The 19,136-nt window shown below is 40.4% G+C and overlaps 2 protein-coding genes across 3 annotated transcripts in view; one reads left to right on the top strand and one right to left on the bottom strand.

Moving 5' to 3' along the window:
• The window catches only part of PTPRO (protein tyrosine phosphatase, receptor type O), a 65,530-nt gene extending 53,106 nt beyond the window's left edge, over positions 1–12,424 (top strand). The window contains exons 21-26 of the mRNA XM_026070369.1: positions 1,875–2,009; positions 2,905–3,027; positions 4,869–5,023; positions 7,471–7,606; positions 9,554–9,674; positions 11,034–12,424. Coding sequence (XP_025926154.1) covers positions 1,875–2,009; positions 2,905–3,027; positions 4,869–5,023; positions 7,471–7,606; positions 9,554–9,658 — 654 coding nt within the window. The 3' untranslated portion in view covers positions 9,659–9,674; positions 11,034–12,424. The remainder of the gene's footprint in view (positions 1–1,874; positions 2,010–2,904; positions 3,028–4,868; positions 5,024–7,470; positions 7,607–9,553; positions 9,675–11,033) is intronic.
• A 6,503-nt stretch (positions 12,425–18,927) lies between these two features.
• Positions 18,928–19,136, bottom strand: part of EPS8 (epidermal growth factor receptor pathway substrate 8) — a 55,383-nt gene continuing 55,174 nt past the window's right edge. For both annotated transcript variants that reach the window (XM_026070380.1, XM_026070379.1), the window contains one exon: positions 18,928–19,041. In XM_026070380.1, the coding sequence (XP_025926165.1) occupies positions 18,928–19,041 (114 nt within the window). The remainder of the gene's footprint in view (positions 19,042–19,136) is intronic.

The raw sequence follows: 19,136 nt of genomic DNA, 5'->3' as shown, positions 1-19,136 counted from the left end.
GTGAGTAAAGAGACTCCAAACAATGTAAAGGATAATGCCCTGTGCAGCAGTTAGAGCATGTCAGCAGCAAATGGTGCAAAACTTCCTGGTGGCTCAGTCACGTTTTCCACTTCAGCTTCCAGTACTCCGCCTGCAGGGAACTGTGCTTTTCACTAGCCTCTGCAGTCCCCCACGCTTGTTCTCATCACTGCCGCGAAGGTCTGCCCCTGTTTCCCCCTCCACCCTGGCCGCAGCTCCGTGCATGCCGTGTTCGCCCTGTGGAGGGAAAGCAGGACACGAAGGCATCTGCTTAGAAAAAGCCCCTATACTTGGGGGGATGTTCTCAGGGGAGCATTTCTGCCTCCCTTCTGTGACCAGGAGACAGCGTTGGCCCTGGCCTGGCTGGAGGGAGATGAGTCAGGATTACGCAAAAGGGAGGCACCTTTGGATGAATCAGTGAAGCCGCTTTGCCACTGTGGAGTCTCCCAACCAGGTGCTGCTGAACATGTTGCCTGTATTTGGTTTCTGTGTAGCAAGGGGATGAACAGAGACAGTAAAGCTGCAAGTGTCTGAGCTCATACTGAATCAGGAAATAAAAATGTACAAATACCCAAAAGCACCACTGGCAAATGAGAAAACTTCTATGAAGTGTTTATAGCATCCAGACTTATATGCAGTGATCTCCTTTTTGGATTGCTCAGTTTAGATTTTATATTTTACATCTATTCAGTTTTGCTTGTAGCATAATACTAGCCATAGGAATTGCCTTCCCAACAGGGACAGACAGAACATCCTAATGTTTGGCTTTTCTGATAATTGCTTCTTCACTAAATACCTCCTTCCAGACGCTGTTATTAGTGGTGATCTGAATAGCTGTGATATTAGAGATTTGCCACTTAGGTTGGCCGTAGCCCGTGCAGACAAACAAAGAGCTTTCCATATAGTACAAACACTGAGGTTGAACTGACTCTTAGAAATGTCTGGAGGAAGTAATTTGTGGAAGGGGCTCCCAAATCTTCAGTATTTCAACAAACCGCATACTATGGTGGCACAGAAATAGCCCAATTTACATGGACTCATGCTGTGCCTTAACTGTACCTTTTGTTCTTACTAGGAATATCAAATAACTTTCCAAATGAAGTTTTGCTGATACAGTCTCATCAAATATGATTATAGTAGGTGTTAAAACTGCCCTTCTGTGGATATTTTATTATTTACAKTGGTCTTTTGAGGGGGGGAGGGAGGAGAGAAGAAGGACTCYACATCTAAAAGCACATTGATAGTGACAGGAGCAGGAATGCATGGATATAAGGCATCTGAGCTTCAATAAAACATAGCAATGATAATCTGTTAAGGGTGTTGACTCAGCATAATCTGTATTGTTTTAAGCAGAATTCTAATTAGCTTCTTACCAGTTTAAGTCCTTATAAAGTAAACACATGCAAATACTCCTGTTTATTGCTACCTTCCATTTACATCAGTTCTTGAAAATCACCACAGGCACTGCCTGGGATGAGCAAGCTAAGGGTGTATAATTGTTTTTACTTCTATAATGAAACAAACCTTTAAATTATGAGATCTGAAAGAAGTTGGAACTTTGATATAAGATTCTTATTACCTGTTTGTCTGATGTTGCCTTTCCAGCTCTCACAGCAAAGAATTTGTAAAATATCAGCTTCACCGTCTGTTTTTCATTCTGAATTGATTATACTTTGGAAGCATCAAAAACTGGCAAAAGTTGTAATCTCAAAATAAATTTAAAAAATCATGAAGTAGTTTCTTTAAAATGCACAAATTGAGCTTGGGAAGCTAAAAAAAAATACATATACCAGAGAAAAATACATGTTCTGAAGCATTAAGCCTGTTGGTAAATAGCATCTCTCTCTGTTTCTTAGGGTTACAATTCACCCCAGGAATACATTGCAACACAAGGACCATTGCCAGAAACTAGGAATGATTTTTGGAAGATGGTTCTTCAACAAAAATCTCAAATTATTGTTATGCTCACTCAGTGTAATGAGAAAAGAAGGGTATGTAGCAAAATATTAAGCATAGTATAAAAGAAATTATTCTGAAAACATATATATTTTCTGGTGGGTTTCTTTGCATCGTTTTCTAATGATGAAGCAGCATCATAGCAAGACCTGGAATTCCACTTATGGAAGGCATTTCAGGATTGGGTGACTTTTTTCTGGTTATAACTGGACCTGTAAGTATGGGTTAAGGGTAATTAATGAGCCTCTAAAGGTCTGCTGCAAAGGTTTGAGGGTGGAGAGTACACAGCAAACCATAAAAATTAAATCTTGATGTGATTTCCTTCACTTCTGGTTTGTTTAGGGCTGAAGCTAAAACACGGGTCTGAAATGGTGAAAGCCGTAGGTAGTTCTTGTATAGTAGACATGAATATTTTGTCAGGGGCAGGGTGGGTTGATGTACTTTTTCCTATCTCAGCAGTCATCTCAGAGTGCCTAGAATGTAGATTTTTATATATTTCTAGATTTTAAGTTTAAAACAATATCTTATGCTTTACAGGTTCCTTGACATTATAATAGGACCATTTGGAAATACATTTTTGTGGGKTTTTTTTCTGTATATTCTTGTTTCCTGTATTTTGTAAAACGAATACTTTTAGACCTACTCTATTAGGAAAAGTAACAATCTAGAAATAATATATGTATTTCCATTCTTTGCTGTAGTAATGTTCCCCTTCAAAAAAACAATATATAACCATGTCCATAGTTGCACAAGCAAGAATGATGAGGCTGAAGAAGTCATTGCAGTAAATGTTACCACTTACTAAAGTGTCCAGTAAATAATGCTGTAAGCATTTCTAAAATTGAGATTTGGTATACTTTTGATTGTGATTCCTTGTTTTATATATATATGTATATATATATATATATATTTTTTTTTTTCCCCTTTCAGGTGAAATGTGACCATTATTGGCCTTTTACAGAAGATCCTATTGCATATGGGGACATCACAGTGGAGATGCTGTCTGAGGAGGAGCACACAGACTGGGTTTATAGGAACTTCCGAATCAGCTATGTAAGTGAAATGTATTGCATTGCTCTACTAAAGCAGTGGGACCAGTTTTGGTCCAGACTTTTCTTTAACTTTTATCCATCTCTGGCATTCAGTGGAAAACACCTAAGGGAAAGATTTTGGCCCTGCTCTTGTTCCACACAGGCAAACATCAAAATTGTTTGACACGTTTGCCCATAAGATTGTCATCTCTATGAGCTTCTCAGTAACAGGCAAGAAGAGGTTAATGGTACCCTGGCTAAGCACATGGTGGTTGAAACACYGGCACTCCTGGGGTTCTGGACATTTCTGTGGTGCAGATAATTAGTGACAATGAACATGTCAACTTTTTCTTTTTTTTTTTTAATCTAGGCATTGGTGATTGTCCCCGTGTTATAAACCGTTCAAAACTTGAAAATATCAATACAGAAATTGAAAATATTTTTCAAAAGGGCAATTGTGCAATATCCGTAGCATAGGCTTGGTGTATGTCTCAGACAGGACATTGAGTAAAACAGTTGTCCACACAGCTAGTTCTGCATGCCCTATTGCTACTGCAATAGAACATTTTTCTGCTTTCACTTATTAAAGAAGAGGAAATGGGAGAGGCGCACAGTCCATCACAACCTGCTAAGCTTCCTGTGCAGCTTCTTCTGTAAAGCATGTGAAAACACAGTAGGAACTGGCAGGCCAGTTTAGAGAACTTGCATACAGGACCAAATAAAATGACACATAGTCATATGTGAAAGCAAGTCTTTGACCTCATCTCTGCATTCTGTTATCCTCTGATATCAGCAAGTTCACTCTTAAGACATTTCAAGCTCGACCAAACTTATAAAATACTGAAATTCATGTAAGCGAATGAGATGTCCAAATTGAAGCTGTTCAGATTTTCAGGCATTTCTTTTCAGCTTTATTTCCTGCATCAGCTAGTTGTAGGCTTCAGCACTTGTAGCAAAGGGGAGAAATATGGAGGAAACATGACAAAAGCAATGCCCTGACACTTTGACATTGGCCCAGGATCTCAGTCCTACTCCCACAGGCCAAAGTGTGCCCAGGGTGTACGAATGCAGAAAACGTGATGAAATCAACTCAGAGGTTGAGCTGCTGGTATCTGTTAAAAACAATGTCCAAATGCAGTTTGCAGTTCAGATAAACTGCCCATTGCCAAAGTCAGGGAGACAACTTTAGGGTCTTTTATACTGGTCTCACTTTTTATACCCTTAGTTATAATTGACTTAGCATCTGCTGTTGTCAGTGACCAGAGACAGGTTACTGGAATAGAGGGATTTAGCCTCACCCCGAATGGCAAAATTAAAAGCAATGATTGTTTGCCATAAGCTGTGGTGATGAGGCATCCCTGCCACACCCCAAGTTTTGAGTTCTTGTAAGTCTTAAAGCCAAAATGAGTTTTGTTGAGGATCTTATTTCAGCTACAGCCAGCAGAGGTCTTAGCATGATAAATGCTTTTGTCAATAATGGGTATTTTTTGAGAAAGTTCCTTCTCCCTCTGGAAATGGTGGTGTTGGGAGACAATTTTTTTCTTCCCTTTTGCTTTTTTCTTTTTCATTGAAACTTGAAAAGGAAAATTCTCATGAGACCAGTCTTGCTTGTTTGCCAACAGTGTTGCTCTTTGTCAGTGGCAAATGGAAAAAGAAAAAGAGAGGGAATGGAATAGAAAGAAGAAGAAAGCCCAAACCTGAAAATTACAGCAGTTTTTAATCAAACGCCATGTAAGATCTGTGCCACTTTTTGACCAGTTTTACTTCCTTAGGCTGTATTTGGAAAAAGATCTCAGTTGGACTGCGTGTGACTGCACTGTCCAAACTCCTGTGAACATGCTGCCATTCTGCTTTTCCCATTAGGCTGATGAGGTGCAAGATGTGATGCATTTTAACTACACTGCCTGGCCTGACCATGGTGTGCCCACAACCAACGCTGCTGAAAGCATCCTGCAGTTTGTACAGGTGGTCAGACAGAAGTCAGCAAAGAGTAAAGGCCCCATAATTATACACTGCAGGTAAATGCTTCAAGGAAATGGTGAATTAAAGGGCATAACTTGTCAAAGACCTTGTAAAACCATTGGAAGAAGAGATTCTGGGATTCACCTGTTAGCTAGAGATTATCCTCTTTGCTTTTAAGGGAAAAGGACTAATGCCTTTGACTAGAGTGGGGCTGGGATTTCAGCCTGCATCCACAGATGCATCCGTAAGCATTTCTTTATCCAGTAGTGTCAGCTCTTTGGCTGGTGTAAGTCCATCAGCAGGCTGGACTGATTTACACCAGCTAAAAGTCTGCCCTTGCTTTCTTGTTACCACTCCTTTGCAGCCTGGAGAGTACAACCCAGATAGCAGCCTGCTGCAGCATGTTGTTTTCCTGCAGAAGCATCTGCAGAGAGCATCCTCCGCTCGCTTGACACTCAGCACATTCAGATGGGACATATTAACAGTGCTACCCTGTGCGAGCAGTAATCCCAGTATCCCATGATAACGATTACATGCATGTTTTTTTTTTCTTTTCTTGAAGGAAGCTTGTTTTATATACAGACAGATTTGTCTCTTGTGCGTCATATGGCCTTTTATTAGCACACTTGCCTACTCGGCCGCTCTGGGGGCAGCTGCGGTGTTGGTGATGACAACATACCAGCTTGTTTCCTGATGCAGCTCTCTCAATTGACTTCAAATCTCTTTGTGGTTCTGACTGCTAGAGCTACTCAGAATAGATTTTTCAGAGATACGTAAATAGCAGGGTTGCAATGGATGAATATGTGTATATTAGGATGACACACGCCCACTGGAGGTCTAGGCTTGAGGAGATTAACGTCAGCCTATCCCACATCACCCATCTCAGAGGCAATAAACAGTTATGTTGCTGCACAGCACATCAGCACCCTCCAGTGATGTCTTTCCTGTTGCTGATGTGATGGTTGGCACTTTCTGTCTCTTGCAGCCACTTTGCATGCTTTCGGGAGCTATTTCTCAGAAAACAGTTTTTTATAGCAATATAATTTCTGGTTCCAGATATGACATTAAGTGTTCTACTAGGAAGCAAAGCAAAAGCAGCATTTGTAAAAGCAGCAAGTCATGCAGCCCTCCCCTTTAACTTATTGGAGGAATTCTTAAGGAATATAGTTTTGGGTCTGAGTCCTAATATCAAGAAAAGTGCTAGTAAGTCAGAGAAGGGATTTATATGCAGGTCTGTGAAATCAAATCCTTTATATAACTCTGCTGGCCTTAATTGCTATGGGAAGGAACAGGAGCAAGCATGAGAGAGCTGGAAAACAAATGTAGTATCTTCTTTTTAATTGGGATACTCCTACCTGCAAAGAAATATGTTTTCAGATGGTATTTTTAGAGTTTATTGTACATCTTAGACCAAGCTACAGCATCATGGGGCAGGGACTGATGGCCCTGGGCTGGGCTGAAATGGGGACTTGGGCTGGGCAGGGTGGGGGAGGCCAGTGGTTGTAGGGACAGGCAGGGCTTCGGKTGCCTGCAGGGCCGCCAGTGTTGAGCTGAGCTGCTGCAACTTTGTCACAAATTCTTTCATGGCTTTCCTGAAAAAAGCAAGAAGGCAGCAGAAGCAACTGCCACTAAGACGCACACTTCTACCCACAGGTAAATACTGTGTTGGCATTTCGTATAAGGGCAGCATTTTAGAGATTCAAAAACACATCTAAAAACACATCCAAAATGAAATCGTAGAATTCAACATTACTTGTGAAATCACAATGTAAAGAATTATTTGCATACTAGAAACTCTAAATCAAACCAGTGTGTTTTTTTTCTAATCACTAAGCTTCCCTTTGCAGGGATGAAGATTTGTCAGCTGAGTTCTTGCTGCCTATTTCTATCTGGTACTCCCAGGGCAGAAGTACTAGAGCATAGCCTCTTCTGGCTGCCAAACCCCAAGAGGCCATCTGCTGAGGATGAGCTCCACTAGTGCCATGTCCTTGCCAAGCCATTAATTCCCCTTGTAGAGAGCTATGGAGCTAAATCCTTGCAGGTTCAGTCACAAACACCTGGGTACAATAATCGCTGCAGAGCGTGTCTTTTTGCAGTTACAGCTACAGCTCTTGTAGTTTGTGATTTCTCCCCACTTTGAAGGGAAGAGGGAAGTATGAGGGTGCATGGGAGCTGGCAGTGAACCTGGGATGAGCAGACTCCTAAAGGTGAATGAGCGGGTGCATACACACTCTGCATGTGAGTGCACGTACGAGATGAAGAGGAATATAGGAAGGTGAAATAATTGCAGAGCCATCCATTCCATTCATTTTGTCTAAGCAAAAAATGAAGGCTTGCACAGCATTATATCCTCAATTAAACAGCCCCTTGTCTGCCCTTAAGTTAGATACATCAGACTATCTATCTCAGCTGCCAGAYACCTGCTCTTTGCAGCACCACCAATCTTCCTCTGCGTCCACACCGGGAAAGCCTGAAATGATGGTCATGTCTGTGTGTGTTGCAGTGCTGGAGTGGGACGAACAGGCACCTTCATAGCCCTGGATCGACTCTTACAGCACATTCGTGATCACGAGTTTGTAGATGTATTAGGTCTGGTGTCTGACATGCGGTCCTACAGGATGTCCATGGTACAGACAGAGGTAAGGTGCCCCTTTCAGCTCGTTTCAACATTAAGAACATACCATATCTATTTCATGCTTCTCTGTAGCATGTTCACGTCCAACAGCATGTTGTTCCCATTGACCACCTGACAAAATAGCTATGAATAGATACAATTAAATTTTCTTCTTCATTGTAATAGTGTCACATTATTAGTCTGCTGCATAAGTAATCATATGTCAGAGCCTGACAATGTATCTACAAACTCATTGATGTCTTTCAGTGGGGATGAGTTGTTGTCACCTTATAGGAAATGAAAGTGTAAAAATACATTAGAGGAGATTAGCAGTTGCAGTTTTCAGACCATTTTGAAAAGAATTGTACTTGCTGAAGGAATTAATGACTCATGGACCGATATCAGGGTTAGACAGCCATTCACACTTGTTCAAGAGGTGATCATCTGGCCTAGCACATGAACTAAGTTACATGATGGCAGTATAAATATCCAAAGCAAAACAAAAAAATAATGGTGTTTGAGTCTGCCAGACACCCTCCTTCCACCTCTCCCTAGCCACACATCTATGGGATATGTTTTTTTCTTTTTTTAAGGAAAATATCAGGAGAATATTCATATCATCAGAATATTTGTATAGAAAAAAATGCACAAACTCTTTTTTCCAAAGCAGAAACTTTTATGCATCTGAAGCATTCCCAGTGCCTCTGCTAACGACTGAATGGTTTCACGCCCATTATACTGGTAGCTGGTTAGACACAGTATAAAGTAGTAATCACCATACAGCTGCAAGTGCCACCATCACTGTCTGCCGGCTGGGTCTGGCAGATAATCTGTTGCCAAGGATTACTTAATCCAGACCAAAGAAGCACGCATGGGACAGGAGAAGGAAAATCTGCAGCAACACTTATTAGYGCCTGTGAATGAAAAAGGCCTTTCTCAGACGCCATCACTCTACCACTTTTCTTCCCAGTTTACTAACTTAATCCAAAGGCAGATCCTTATGTGAACATAAGAGAAACAAATACCCATGGCCTGGGTTATTTCAGCTACAACTGCATTACCACTCTAGAGGTGCTGAGGTTCATTTTTAAGATGTGCACACTCCTTGCCCGCCTGGGACTGGTGTCAGGGGCCAGTGTTTGGTGGTCTCTGGTCCAGCTGCCCGGGACATGGTCATCCTACAGCTGCAGCAAGGCCACTGTAGCTCTCCCACCCCTGCCCTTGGCCAGCTGGGGTCTCCCCACTGCCGTGGCAGCATTTCATCACATCAGCCTCTTTTCTCTGCCAAATAAATATGCAAACCCACAAATGCAGACTCATTCCTCTTTTTCTCCCCTGCACAGCCATGCCACAGGGGTCATTAGGTGGCAGTGACACTCAGGCGCAGAAGCCACCAGCACTTGGGGCTTCCATTACAATATGAATGATGATAACAACTATTGTTTCTAAATGCAAGCAAGGTTACTAGCAAGTCAACTTATAAATATGGATACAGCACTTTTCTCGCTGCATAGTTGTGATTTAAGAGTATATCTAGTTATGAATTTAAATTTGCCACTAACAGGAGAAGCTATGAATAGAGAGACTGTTTTGTTGGTTAGTCATAATTATTGGTAATACTCTTCATGCTAATCTCAAGTAGTCTAGCTTCAACTTCCAGTCAGATGGTATCAATTCAGCCTACACTGCAACTGCAGTGTTGATTCATCACTCACCATCATTCAGGTTATTAATAACTTATTACAATGCCAGGCTAGTTCAGGTGAATTTAATGGTTCCACAGCTCTCTGTAATAATTAAGTGCTATTACTTTGGGAGTAGACATTTCACTATGTGTTGCAGGGGGCTGAGGAGAGAAGTACAGAGAAATTATGCAGACCGTTACTATGAACTAGCAAACTGTTTCACTGTTTGGATTTTTGTCATGCTTTCTGAGGTGCAAAAACCCCTTTTGTGTGGTCCTTTCTTCCAGGAACAATACATTTTTATTCACCATTGTGTGCAATTGATGTGGCAAAAGAAGAAGCAGCAATTCTGTATCAGCGATGTCATATATGAGAATGTCAGCAAGTCCTAGTTCAGAATGACAGGTGGTAAGTCAAGCAAACCTGTCCTTGCATAGTCCTTACAGTTTATCAGCTTGGCTGCTTTGTAGCAAGGTAGCAAACAATGTAACTGATGTTTGTTCCTCATGCTCCAGGAGCTCTGCTTGGGGTTTGGAGCTTTTTCTGTACCTCATTCCCCTCTGAGGTCATTTTCACGGGGGGAGAGAGAGAGAGAGAGAGCGAGAGAGCGAGAGAGAGAGAGAGAGAGCACGCAAGCGAGCGGGATTGAGATTTTGTGTGTGTGTGTGTGTGTATATATATAAATATATATATAAATATATATATAAATCCCTTTAGCTTCTTGCATTAAATAATCCATCATACATCCTGTGGTAACTTTATTAGCTCACTAATTGTTCAGAGAAAAAAAGAATCCTGAAAGAAGCCATCAACAATTCCTATCAATTGTTCTAACGCACTTTGCAGAGTTTAAAGGGATCGGGAAGAGGGCTTGATATGTTCAGTCATTGTCAAGTTGCCTGCCAACTGCCAAGTTAGCAAGGCCAACAGAGATTTCTAGGAGGGGCTCCCAACACTGCTTTCATGTCAAGAGAGCCTGCTGAAGAGCCAGATAGCAACCAAAAAGCTCTGACATAAAACACTAGGGAATAAATATATATATATATATATATATATATATATATATATATATATAATTTTTTAGGCTAAAACCAGGGAACAAGCTAGGTCTCAAATTGGTATTAGTGTTAGCAATTAAAAAAAAAAAAAAAAAAAAAAAAAAAGTGCTTAACTGCTGAGCTTCAGTGACTGACACGTGCACATGCAACTAGCCTGGCCCAATCCCCAACTGCAAAGTCAAACACACTGCTCTAAACCACCAGGAAAGCGGGTTGCAGTCTCCTGTCTAGCTCATGTAAGCAAACACTTTTCCTTACCCAGCGAGGATAAACTGTGCGTGCACAAGCAGCCAGTTACTGCTGCTTGAGCGATAAGCTTTAGTTCGTTAGGTGGCAGTAACAAGCCACAAGCCTAACATTGACTGTGGGGTGAAGCAGGCACCAGCACACTTCTAAGGCCAACTGGCTTCTCAGATAGCTTGTAGAGAGCCAGGCTCTGGGTACGTGCAGCTGCCCCTGCGCTGTTAATATGGTGTTATGCACCTTTGCTAGCCTCTGTGGACTTCATTTCCCTGCCCAGAAAATGACCCACAACTTTGCACATGCCTCAGTTTTCCCGATGTCTAGGTAGTTTACTGTCTAACCCGAATCCCAGAGCCTGATTGCACTGATGGGCTGTAGTCCCATCCTGTGTGCATGTCTGGTAAAAATAAATGCTAAAGACTTTATTTCCTTATTTATCATCTCCATGCTGTTTGTTCTGTTCCAGGTGAGACCATGAAGCACACCCATCTTCCCTTGCTTCTGAAATTTTTTTCTTTTGATGGTTTGAACTGCCACTTGTTCTGCCATGAGAGACCACTGCTTTGCAGTACGCGGACAATGAAAGAAAGAAACTTTAACTTTTAGAAGCACTGGGGAGACAAAGCCTTAAAGAGCCTGCGGTGTCTTTTGAACTGTTTAATTTCTGAACATTTTTTTTAACTACTGGACCAAATTCGACTAAATAACATGAAGGAAAAGACACTATACTACATGCATAAAATAGATTGCTCCAGAGTGTGGTTTTTTTTTTTTTTTGTCTGGTACTTTTGGTTGATCTTTTTTTCTGTGCAGGTTGGGCTTAAGGTTAAAGCAAGTGCAATATTTTTTTAATGGCTGAATGAAGAGCTTTGAAGAGCTTTCTGCCTGTGTCACCAGTCTGTGCTAAAGAAGTCCATAGGAGAGCAGGCATTGTTAGTATCTAATAATACCTCATTAGTGAATAGCGAGGCATGAATATACATGAAGAAATCTGGAGATTGTGAAGAGAAAATGGGGGGGAGGGTGCTAGATACACTGATTTTTACTGTTTCCTGCAGCACTGACATTCTGTACTTGGGGGAGTGGGGGAAAATGCAGGACCCCAGGAACTGATTAATGGTCAGAAATCCAAACCATGAAGCCTAAAGCTAGAGTGGGCAGCCTATGTTGAGAAATGCGGTTGTTTTGGTTCTGGACTGTGCTACTACTATTTAAGCAGTGGGATGGTTCTTTTCTCCAGCTTTTTCAGTAATGCCATTGATCAGGTTAATTTTTTTTAGATAAAGCTAATCAAAGTGCAGATGAGTCTGAAGCTGAAATATCTTTGACTCCATTACTATAGCATTTAACTGTCTGAGCCGTCTATGGTGCCTATACCCCTCAATGGTTATTATTTTTAATATGTATTAACCCTGTGTAAAAAAATGTGAMGCTGATTCAGGTTGGGGAAACAAAAATATGTGCTTTAACGGTTGCAACTATTTCTGCAAGCCAGGAATTCTCGATGTTCTGGAGACCAGGTTTTTGGCATGTGAAGGGAGGGTTATCGCTTTATTGCTACAAGGCTGCCAAAGCGTCGGTCTGGATTCCTGCAGGGACTTTGGGGTCAGGGCAGGGGGCTCTTTCCTTTTTTGCTGTCGGTTTCCGTTCTAGTCAGAATAACTAGCTATATATATATTTTTTGGTCTTTGTATAATTCTGGTACATCATTGTGTATTGTGACCTGGATGCTATCAGAATGGATGTTGATGGCATTTTGTAACCTGTTGCTTTGTGTCACCTCCTTGGAAGTTAGCGGCAATGGTACTCAATGTAAACAAAGCAAACTTGAACTGAAAGTAAACACACTGGATTGCTTACCTGTGAAGCTGTCACTGTCAGCCCAACAGCAATGCCCCCCCGCGCATGCTCTCCGTCCACTCCCGGGGCCCGCTGTCAGCTGGCCAGCTGCCAGGGCAGAGCTCAGCAGCTCAGCTACTTCCATGGAGCCCGATCACCTCCTTCAGATGGTGTTCAATATCTTTTTTTCAAAAAATTATTCCACCATCAGGTGCATATTTAATAGCTACTTCATCACAGAATCAGTTACAATGAAAAAACCTCCTTTAAACTGTTCCCTGTATGCTATGCAAAACTGTGTAGGTTCAGCCTAGCCTTGCCCCCCCGCCCCCTGCCAAAAAAACCCAAAACAGGTCCTTGTGACGGTATTAAAAAACCAAGACTCTACCTCTTCTTAAGCAGGTATGATATGAATTTTCCCCCCAACTCCTGCTCAGTGCATACCACCGGCCAAGCTCTCATCTCCTGGCTTCACCCACTCCTCACACTTTCCATAAATCTAATATTACTTCCACTTTGCCTAGACTTAAAGCATAGCTACCATTCCTCTAAATAAGATTCATAGAGCTGATACAAATGGGCAGATAGCCCTGTCTTTAGTGGGTAGATTACTAACAAGAAAGGCCTCAATAGCACATGGTTTGCCGCTATTTCACCTGTGTGCCCAGGCTGGAGTGCTTGCCATTGCAGTAGAAATGAGAAAGGTTTGCCTGGTCTAATTTGAACAGAAGCCAGAAGTGCATAAGTACAGTTGACCGTTCAGCCCTTGTGTTTGTCCTTTTTTTGTTTGTATTTCAGAGTGTTGTTATGTGTTTACTGAGAAAAGGTGTCCACCCCCTCTAGAGAACTTCTAGCAGAAAAAAACAAAATTTCTTGATTTCTCGTCCACTGCCTCCTCCAACTGCTGTCCATTGCCCATTGCTAGCATAGAACAGAGTAACCAGGTTACTTGTAAAACATTCATACGCACGCAAAACATCACAGTGTGAGCTGGCTGTAACAAATCATTGCCTGGTCGTGACATGCTACTAGATTACTGCAAAGATGCTAAAATGGTACTGTTGCAAATGATACTGCCTTGATAGCCTGAACATACTAGGCAGCTTTTGAATACAGGACAAAAAATTATTCAACTAGTAGGTTAACAGCAGGTTTTTCCTTTAATAGTTACTTCATCACAAAATTAGTAATAATGAAAAAATTCAAAAAAATTCTTTTCCTCCCGCATATGTGAAACTGCATAACTGTGTGTTGAGGTGGCAATGGAAATCTTTCCTAGAGGGCTTTAAAGATGTATCTAAAGCAATAAAAGATTCTGGGAGACACGGTGCTTCAGCAGTATCATGCAGACCCTTTTAGCATGAACTGGCATGTCATACCTTCAGTTTTACTTTGTTACATATATTGAAAGCCAATCCAAAAAACCCTGCACTTTGGATTCATGCTGCATGTTGATATGCTTTCTAGGATCCATCAAAGCAGACCTCTCAAGTCATCGCAGATCTGTAAAGCTGCCTCAGCTTTCAGTTTCTGTAATGAATTGTTTGAAGGATGAGTTTCATTCCTACTGCTGTGCTGATACCACAGGCGCTCTATATTGAGGTGCTGCGCTTACAGCACCTACAGAGCCAGCTGTGTGTAAAAGCAGCTCTGCGCACTGAGGGACCATTTATCTAAACTAGAGAAGGTTTTTCTCATTATTGCCTGACACTGTGCGTGTTTACAGAGGAGGAACAAACAGGTAAACTTAAGGACACGTCTTAGAAGAGTGAAGTTGTCAGATCTGTATGTAAAAGTGTTGTCTCTTCTAACGTGCCCTGTGCAGTGACCCCGGCACAACTGGCATTTCAGACCTATTTTCTTGCATCCCCCCACAAGGATTAAGAACAGTTTGAAAAGAAGTAATTGTGCTTTATTTCATTTTTACAGCTTTTTCTGTGCTCCCTTTTTCAGTGCAAAGTCACCCCTTGTCAAATATTCAGCACACAATCCTGTGCATCAGAATGGCCCTTCCCTCCCCATTAAGTTCGTCAACCACATACTCACACCACCCTCTGCCCGCATCTAACTGTTTAAAGGGCTCGTATGAAAACACAGGTTTCACACAGCCAGGCAAAACCTGTTGCTTTTGGCCACTTCTTGTGAGAAGATAACATTGTTAGCGCTGTTGAAATGGATGGGATCAGCGGGTTTTGAGCTTTCACGGTGACAGACATCAGTGGCAAGTGGGAAGGGTCTAGGAAGTCTCTCTGTTTTCTTTGATCTCCTCCTTTCTTAATTTACAAATGTTATCAAGAAGTAGAAGCACAAACATTAATATCCCACTACTAGTTTTGATCAGAATACTAGTGTAGTAGAAGGCCAAAGTTGCAACCTTTACCCAAACATGTAACTACAGAGAAGCTGAAGACAGACACTGAAGAGCCAAAGGCACGCAGGCAAGCAGGCATGCATTAGCTGCAATGCAACATAATAGCAATAAAGATTCAACCTGTTTGTGCAGTAACAATGCACACTTACAAATTTCCTCATGGATGCATCCCACATAGATAACTCCACTGTTTCGACAGTGGTGGGAGGCCGAGCACAGAAACGTGGTGTCTCAGATACTGTCTTGATGCTTCAGGCTCAATCCTCAGACCAGTCTGCTTGTTTCTTGTTTTTAACATTACACCAACTTCACAGATGAGGAAAATATCCTGGAAAAATGAGGCTGCTAATAAAATGGTAAGTTGGCCAGAAGCATGGGTCTCTGTTAACAGTCACATTCCCCTTATTCTTGAGAAGCAGCCCAGAAAAATTAGTGGAGACACTTGCTTGAACATAGGTGCAGGTATACAGACTGCCTCTTGCTTCTGCACATCCTGAAAACTGCAAAGTCAAAATGCCTTCACTCTCAACAACAACAACAACAACAACAACGAGAAAAAAAGAAATGCTTAATCCACATCATATTAGTTTTTATTGGGTTTCTATTTGTTCCCTTAGCTAAATTAGTGAAGTACTAAAGTTACTGTCCAGCAAAGCATTTCCAAGGACAGTGTAATAGTTTCACAAACACCGATGAATATGCTTAAGAGTCACTGGCAGCTCAACACATTTCAGAATATCACATCTTTTCAGATGCTTCCAAATCAACCATTGATGCCTGCACACAAGAATACTGTGCTGCTCTGCACTTATTTTCTGGGCCCAAAGTAACACCTATTGTGTTTTATATAACACAATAAAGCAATAATGATTTTGGAGCAATAAAAGTACATTAAAAAAATCTCACAAATCACAGTTTGTCTGAGCCAAGCACTGTTTAACATTTGACTTGATAGATGGTATCTAACCTTTTCCATGCATCAATACTGGAAATGTAGGCTAGACGTGTTTTTTATGAACTAAGCATGACGTTTCATAGTGGTTTTCTTTCCCCCTAATGTCCCTAGGGAAGCAGCAGACTAAAGGAGTGGAAAGAAGTGACACGCTAATGTTAAAATATATGTGCTTAGAAAGCCCAAAACTGCTGAGTGAACATATGCTGCTAAGACTTGCCTCCACCCCCAGCTAAAAATGCAGACTCAATGACAGCAAAATAGTAAAGTAGTTATTATGTTATCAAACACCACCTTTTTTCCCACATTTGAAAAGGCACTTTTATTGACATTTCAATAATTGTTTTGCTTCTTTTTCAAAGACACTCCTCATGTATTGCATTTTCCTAAAATATTAGTGTAAAAAAACCCCAAAAACCTCTCTCTGCTCAAATCCTAAAGAAAATATTTTGAATGAAATATTGCATTTGACCATTGTTGTTTTCATCTAAGACACTGAAAAACAAAAACATTTTATTTTCACTTAGTTAACCCAAAATTAAATTTCCTTTTGATTTCTGGTAATTGCCAGCAAGCTGAAAACTCAAAGACTTTTCAGGTGGAGGRAAGAAGCTCTCCAGTGTGCCTTAAATCACCAAGGTAATTTGTACACAAAAGGGAAAATGAGTGCCTTAATAACACTTAGATTTCACAGACTGTTACACAGAAATCATGCTGTCTAATTTAGCACAGTTAAAGGGTAAAGTGCAACTTCTGGCTACACTGCAATAATAAGTCATTACTAGTTAACTAAAAAAAAAAAACCCCACAAAAAACAACAAAAATAGACAGGTTATTCTGCTTATCATTAAAGTACATGGAAGGGATGGCCTATTTCCCTCCCAGGTATCTCCAAAGATGCCTCTGACCATGCTGACCCCATTCAAACTTGTCTGGTTCTTCCCACACCAGTTAACAGTAATACAGGAGCGCAGCTTCAAAACAAGTTGTGAAGCTGCCTCTTCCCTCTCAGGGACAAAATATGGTGCTTCTGGCAAGAGCAGCAAACAGAAAGAGTCTCAGAGCCAATTCCTCCTTCTGGGCAAAAGCAAATGTATGTTGAATGCCAGGATAAACCTGCAGAGAATATGAAAATAGGGTTTATTTTGACCATTATCAAGGGAACAGAGGTGCAAGTAACCACCACAACGCCTTTTCCAGTATCAGACACACTTTCCACATGAAAATGTGGATTAAAAATTTTTAAATGTTAGTCTCAAAGACCTTTTAAGAGGTTTACTCCTTCTGTATTTACAAGTAAAGTAGCATCTGTGTAGAAACAGCTTCAGATCTTGCTTTATTTTGTTAGTCATTCATCACCAAGCACAGGGCACCTTGCTGTACAGCGAACACTTTTGGGGCTAAGTACAGACACTTATTAAAGAGGATGAGGAAGAGAAAATTTTAAATTTGAATCACAGAATAGTTCAAGTCTTTGGAGGACTGGACTTGACCTTTGATGAYAGGACACCCGGGGAGATTGACAATTTTATCCCATAAAGCTATGTATATAGGTTGACCAGATGCAGTTATCATAAAGATGTTCTGGTTAAAATGTTTCGTATAGGGAGAAGGCAATCAAGAATAATTGTTTCTTCAACTGGGTAAGACAAAAATCCATTTCTTGGTCATTGCTATGGTGCTTGCAGACTTCAGTTTGGGGGTTCTTCGCTTCCTGATCCAATTCTGGAAAGACTACATTTAAATGACAGATGTAGTACCTATGTACTTTTAACAGGCATAAAGAAGATATATTAAATGTAAAAATATACATATGTATATATATATATAGACACATAACCAACACACAGCAGTATTTGTAAGGACATTTACAATGAATGGCACTAAACACCTTTATTAAGATTGGAATTTTTCTTTTATGAAAAATGAATATGATTTTTTTTCCCTTGTACGCAGAGGAAGAGCAAACTAATGGCAAAAATCAAGAACACTTTCTTATTTCAATACCATCTTTGTAGTCACAAAGATACAACAATTTAACAGACATGAAATACTGTTTATTGCAGACTTTAAGCTGATTCATGTGAAAAAGGCACTATGAAACTTAATCAAACTAGATGATTAAATGTCTAAATTAAGTGATATTATATATTATATATAATACATATATTATATATAAAATCACAAGACCGTGTGAAACAACAAACATTTTTGTGACAAAAAAAATCACTGTATCTTCAAAGATAATATCTGCTGGAAGGGATGTTCCTTTTCTCCCCCTTTTGCTTCCAGGAATCCACTTTTTCAAAACATTAAGTCTGTAAGGAACAATAATAACTTTTTACATACARAAAAATTGACATGTGGGATCAACACAGGAAGAAGTCTAGATTATACACTGTTCTTTTGACAGGTTAAGTTACAAACAAAAAATGCAAGTCTATAGATTAAAAAAAAAAAAAGTACTGCAAATTCTTTCATGGCTACCTACAGCATATCTGATCACCTCTTTCAGCTGACTTGTGTTACTATTTTCTATTTATTCCTTGCTGTGTAATATTATGGTTCATCATGAGTGAAGCATTGATAAAATAAAAGTATAGAGTATTATTTTGCCATAAACAGCATCATTAGTAATAAAATATGTCAAGAGCGGTGCAAGAAAGATTCAATCTACASTGGGGCTGCTGTTCATTCCCTAAACTTTTCCTCTTTGATTGCTGGCACCGACGACTTAACTAAACATCCTGTAGATGAACGCAAGATAACAAAGCCTGAGCCAAAAAGACAGAATTGCAAACTACAGCAGGAGATGGAATTCAAAATCTTATCATTACTGAAGAGTTCAAATGCTTTTTATTGCTGGCTCAGCTTCACTAGGATGAATCCAAAACAAAGACATGTTTCAGTTTATCTATCATGGAATGGTTACTTCCATAAAGCCAAGACTTTTCTTTAGGTGTAAGCGATTCAAGTGCCAATATTTTCAGCTGTCAGAAACTTTCACTGCATTTCTCATCTACTCATTTTGAATCATGAGAAGTCAACAACACCTGTTTCTGTGAAAACTAACTGTAAATTTTCTTTATGGTGATTAGTCATGTTTACAAGGTAATAAGACTCCTTCACTGCTTCCTAAAGCAAAGCATGATGGTATAATGTTAGGAACAATGGACCTAAAGAAAAGAGGAAAGACATTTAGTGGCTGCTTGCTTCATCAAAGGACTCCACTCCTGAATCTGTGGCAGCTGCACTGATTTTTTCTTGTCGTCTTCGCATAATTTCTTGCAGTTCTGAACTACCACTGTTAGCCTATAAATGAATAAAACAGAACAGGAGTTATCTTGTGGTTGTGACACAAGATGAAGATTCTCTAACAACATTTTATTAAAAGAGATGCTTGAACA

Source organism: Apteryx rowi, unplaced genomic scaffold (assembly GCF_003343035.1).
Source record: "Apteryx rowi isolate R43461 unplaced genomic scaffold, aptRow1 scaffold_31, whole genome shotgun sequence".
Lineage (NCBI taxonomy): Eukaryota > Metazoa > Chordata > Aves > Apterygiformes > Apterygidae > Apteryx > Apteryx rowi.
Note: the sequence above shows the minus strand (reverse complement) of the source record. Positions and strands in the feature narration are given on the sequence as shown.